General features: G+C 37.9%; 1 protein-coding gene across 1 annotated transcript; it reads right to left on the bottom strand.

Moving 5' to 3' along the window:
- Positions 1 to 333: 333 nt before the first annotated feature.
- Positions 334 to 5,084, bottom strand: LOC131958176 (uncharacterized). The gene is made up of 2 exons (XM_059323048.1): positions 5,024 to 5,084; positions 334 to 2,110 (listed from the first exon to the last, which is right to left on the bottom strand). Exon 2 carries the CDS (start codon positions 2,094 to 2,096, stop codon positions 381 to 383), a length of 1,716 nt encoding a protein of 571 aa, XP_059179031.1. The 5' UTR covers positions 2,097 to 2,110; positions 5,024 to 5,084; the 3' UTR covers positions 334 to 380.
- Positions 5,085 to 5,518: the final 434 nt, after the last annotated feature.

Genomic DNA, 5,518 nt, shown 5'->3' with positions numbered 1-5,518 from the left:
GAGGGGATAAAAAAATCGCCAAACAATGTAAAGTCATTTATGGATGACCCCCGATACCCATAGTTATCCAAGGATGACGGGTAGGCTAGTTTTATTTTTTAAATTTAGTTATTTAAAATTGGTTATATTAATGTCTATATCCCGAGTAGCCATTTTCCATTAATACCTTAAGGGGATTGTTCGTTTTAGTGTAAGGTCGAAGTTTAGGGTGATTCGTCATTAATTAATTTGGTGGCAATGTTATAATATACGGACGTGGAGGTTGGGTACGCAATGTGATGTAAGGAATATTTTGCTAAAATATGACCACATATAACAAAAGCTAAGTTTAAGACATGCCTCTATTGATTTTATTATGATTGGTTAAATGTTTTATATATTTAGGAACCAGATAACTCGTGGTTCTCAAACTTGGTTTGGTTACTGATCTCGATGTTGACTTTAGGGGGGTCAAGCTTCACCGGTGGAACATCGTTAGGCAGAGCCTTGGCGACGTGAGTGGAGTTCTGGTGTATGACATCCGGCACGTTCTCGCCACGAGTTGCTGATCGCTTGCGTAACGGAGCAGAGTCCCAGCGGAACTCGGCCTGCTTGCCGCTTACGTCATCAAACCTGCCAGATATTGTAAACATGTATCTGTTTTCATTAGACAAATCATCGATTAACTTTTGAGCCCCCGAGTAGACATTTTTTATGTCATTCCACAACCAAGGCTGTGAGTTGGTTTCGCTTTGTCGTTTCAGGGCTGTGTAGAAGGGAATGCTGGAGTCGCCGAATCTGTTGTGAAACGTTGGGTGATCTCCGCTACCACGATACTGGTAATGGTAGTTGGTATCGGTATTGCTGGTTCCTTTACGCAGAAATCCTCTAAACTCGGTGGAAAACTTTGCTATAACAGTAGCAGTGTAGGTGACAGAGGTTCTTGTTTTGGACAGGATAAGACTCCATTTAGCAGCAGAATTCGGCCTCAGAGTTTTAGATGTGCTGACTGAAAAGGTTTTTGACTGTTCTCTCTTGGTTTCATCAGATGTTGTGGTGCTGGTCTCATAGTTGAATTTATAGCCGGCAGACACTCCTAAACCAAATGGCATGTAACTCACCTGGACATTTAGCTCGTGGCTGTATTTCCAAGAACTTGTTGTGGTGTGGGTGACGCTACGGACACTGGTCTCAGATCTCTCGATAGTTTTTGTTGCTTCAGCCTGATCATTGTTATAAATAGTACCAGAGTCTAACGTTTCTGGTTTTAAGTCCTGTGTCACAGGTTCTCCATACTTGATGTCCTTCATCTCAAAGCTCCAGTCACCATAGGCCATGCTCAGACGTTTATCACTCATGTATCCTTCGCAGCGTCCACTTTTATCAGCGTTCCAAGTGTCGCCACTTCTTCTAAAATCTTCTCCAACAGATGCCGCTCTACAACCCGAGCACCAGCCATAACCCAAATAATGAGCCAGATAAGCCATCTCCGACATCGTGGTGTCCATGATGTGAGTCTTTACCTTGTACATCTCGTCTAGTTCTTCCGGTGCTGAAACTGTCGTGCAACATCTCAGCTGATCTAGGCAGTGGAGTTGGTCACAGTTTCCGCGATGTATACCGGTGACGTAGTAGTCGTTGTTACATCTACATAAGCCTTTGTTATCAAAACATAAACCGATGTCTTGGTCATAACAGTGCCCGTGGTATGGGGGGTGGTCGGCTGGCTTGGAACATCTCCCTTCTTCGATGTTATGTAAGAGACCTGGGTTGTTCTCATTTCTGTACAAACCATTCAGGAAATAACCAGCTGGACAATAAACCCAAGAATTTGATCTGTCAAATGTAAACCACCAATCAGCGTACACGGTTTGGGTTTTAGATTGTGTCCAAGTCCAGTTTCTGGTGCAACATTCCGCCTCTTCCAACAGCTGCAAAGCGTCGTCATCCCAGCTTATTCTCTCGTTCCTATACAAACCCGAGATGAAATCTGTTTCATTGTCACATTTTGATAGCCCTGTCTTGTCCATACTGGACCACCAGTTTGATCTGCTACAGCCAGCATTAGCCCCGTAAACCAGCAAAGCCAATACCGAGACCTTTACAGCCAAAATCATCTTTAATGTAAAACCTGTAGAAGAATAACTATGTTATAAAAAAAGCAGTATTGTTAGCGATGGCCGTTGAAAATGTACTTTGTTCTTATCTACATAAAAAGATGTAATATGGGCATCAAAAATGACACGACGTTAAACTACAACTGCTCGAGAAGTTTGAAATCAATAGTGAAATGTGTAGATCAAGAAACGTATTAAGAATACCAATGTTGTTGTTTTTTTTACTACTAAACAAAATGCCTACTAGTTTCCTGATTTGAAGTATCTTAAAATTTGTTATCATAAATTTATAGTTATTATTATATTTCTATTATTTTTTTTTACTTTCTCGTATATACGAAGTATAGAGAAAGTATTGTAATCGTGCACAAAAATAACATGAAATTTTGACAGTTTTCACCGTTTTACTCCTCAGTCCTTCATCACATCCGGAGTATAGAGGATTTATTTTAATCAGGCAAAAATTATAAATACAAATATATAAACGTTTTGGCGTTTTAAGCGTTATCGAGTCGTAAAAACTGGACTTTGCAATTCTGTCCGTATGTCTGTGTGTCTGTCTGTGTGTCTGTGTGTAAACACGATTACTTGAGTACCGTTACAGCTAGGTTGATGAAATAAGTATTTTATCAAAATCGTAGATCCTGATCAACTTTTGAGCAATTTCCGATAACCGGAAGTGGTACTTTTTCTACTTTGAATTTTTCAAAAGCCTATAACTATTTTAGATAGATGCATGAAATTTCACACGTAAGTAAAAGATCTAATTCTCTACCTTCTGTCAAATTTTGAGTAATTTCCGTTGATCGAAAGTACTAATTGACGCTATTACCGATTTCTCAAAAAACGCATGTAAATTTATAAAGTACTAATAATATCCCGCACTTTTATACACATTTTATTAGGCGTTCACTTGGTGTAGGACGGAGTGGTCTAGCGGTAGAGAGCTGGACTGCTAACGCGTTAGTCTCGAGTTCGAATCCGAGTTCAAGTCAGTAGACCGTCCCTGAGTCCACCCAACTCTGATGGGTACCTAACTCCTGTTAGGGAAAGTAAAGGCGGCTGGGCATAGTGCTGACCACACTGTCTCTTCATATACCGAGGTCACAGAAATGGTGGAGGCCCTATGCTCCATAAGGAGCAAAGAGGACTAATGGCAAATGGCAATGGACAGAAACAAGTGAACTCTACTTCACTTGCCCCATAGACCGTCAGGTGTGAAAGGGAAACTTTTCACTTGGTGTGCAATTCTTTTTTTACGAGATTCGATTCTATTATAAAAAGTTTAAGTAATTAAAAATTGATAACAAATATTGTCTATGTCCTGAGTTGTCATCCCTCGTAATTTTATGTTAGAATATTCGAGAAAGTGTAGGGAAGATCACTCCCGGTTTATTTCATTAGAAAAAACTTTTGAATTTCGAAAATTGACTATGAGCTATGATCATTGTAGAGTCGTTTTTCTCTCATTTAACATTATATCTCACGTGATTCTGAAATGAAATACTAATATTTTTAAAAGAAATTTGAGAAACGATTGAAATAAACCGGGAGTGATCTCCCCTAAACTTTCTCGAATATTCTTATATAAAACAACAGGGGGTGGGAACTCCATTTTAAATACTTAAAGTTTTTAAAATAGAATAAAATCTCGTAGAAAAAAGAATTGCATACCAAGTGAACGCCAAATAAAATGTGCATAATATTGCGCAATATTATTACTACTTTATAAATTTACATGCGTTTTTGAGAAATCGGAAATAGCGTAAATTAGTACTTCCGATCAACGGAAACTACTCAAAATTTGACAGAAAGTAGAGAATTAGATCTTTTACTTACATGCGAAATTTCATTCATTTATCTGAAACAGTACTCAAGTTATAGGCTTTTGAAAAATTGAAAGTAGAATAAACTCCACTTCCGTTCATCGGAAATCGCTCAAAAGTTGATAGGGACCTACGATTTTGATAGAATACTTATATATAAATATTGTCATCAACCTAGCTGTAACGGTACTCAAGTTATCATGTTTACACACACAGACACAGAGACATAAAGACAAAATTTCAAAAATATGTTTTTCCGACTCAGGACGCACTAAAACGTCGAGATTTGAAAAAAATCTCGATCTTTTTTTTTACGATTACAATATTTTCTCTATACTTCGTGTATACGAGAAAATGTAAAAAATATGGATGCAAGCTTTTGCTTTCTCATCTCTCTTGAGGTACGCATTGCATTGACCAAGGCTAATTTGGCAATACCTCATTTGACCATAAGTGCTTTGACCACAGTTGCTTTGTCCTCGAGTGCTCTTTTTTTTACGGCGTGGCTCTTATCACACTGTTTGACGATAGAATTATGCTTACATATTTTTATTAAAGCACTTCAAGAAATGTTTCCCAATTTTCGTAATACAGACGGTTCCTTTTCGATTTTTTATCATGCCCAATGCCAGGAGTTAGGCGAGATATACTTCGAACACACAAAGCACATACACACAAGAACCACGTTATTTACCTAAAGACATATGTTTTTACATATTTACGGACTCATTCCTTTAATTTCAATAATTGCATGACATTTTGATTTGACTGAATATGCGCTATGTATTTTTTAGTTCATCTCTAGTCTTTATCGGTGAAACGATGTAGGCCTATATGTTGGCTAATATCTTTTATTTTCCTGATTAGTTTCAATTCTTGTACGCCTGGCATCAGCTTTTATGTGGAGCTAAAACAAACTACATTTGACTTTTAATTTTTACTTCCTGATTACAATTTTTGTAGGAAACAAGTCACATTGTTCAAACCGGTCAATGCACCTATAAAAACCGTTAATTTCTTAAATGCTACTAAGGCTTATAATATAATATTTGCTTAAATTAGCTAATTTCCTAATTAATTATACTGTATTAGTATACTTACGGTAATTTTGTTGAAGAAACACTTCAACAGGACTGCCGAACTGTGCAGACGAGAGCTTAAATATACTCGTCTCAACAAGTTGTTTTTTTTTTGTATTGGAACATACTGCGTGCGCTTATTACTAAACATTATCCTCAGGGGCATAGCCAGGCTTCCGGAGTAGCTGTAGCAGTTGCAAGGGTGTTGCCAGGTATTTGCGGTAAGTATAAATATATATACTGGTATATATACACTGGTATGAACTAGAGAGAATACCTGACGACACTGGGCAGCTGTGGTTGGCGACCCGTCCTGAAGAGCAGTAAGCGTCGAGAACGATGAAAAGTGAATGATAACCTTAGACGTTATTATTACGAGGCGCTCCATTATGGGCAGAAACGGCGAAAAAATTGCGGAAGAAAAAAATTAGATATTTGAATAACATAACACTGTAGATGGAAATTTTGTTCCGTAATCCCCGGAAATGAAAGTATTTGTTTTTACTTTATTGTATAG

This window comes from Physella acuta, unplaced genomic scaffold (assembly GCF_028476545.2).
Source record: "Physella acuta isolate Inbredline_101_S28 unplaced genomic scaffold, ASM2847654v3 ptg001297l, whole genome shotgun sequence".
Taxonomy (NCBI): Eukaryota; Metazoa; Mollusca; class Gastropoda; family Physidae; genus Physella; species Physella acuta.
This window is presented reverse-complemented; position numbering and strand designations above follow the sequence as displayed.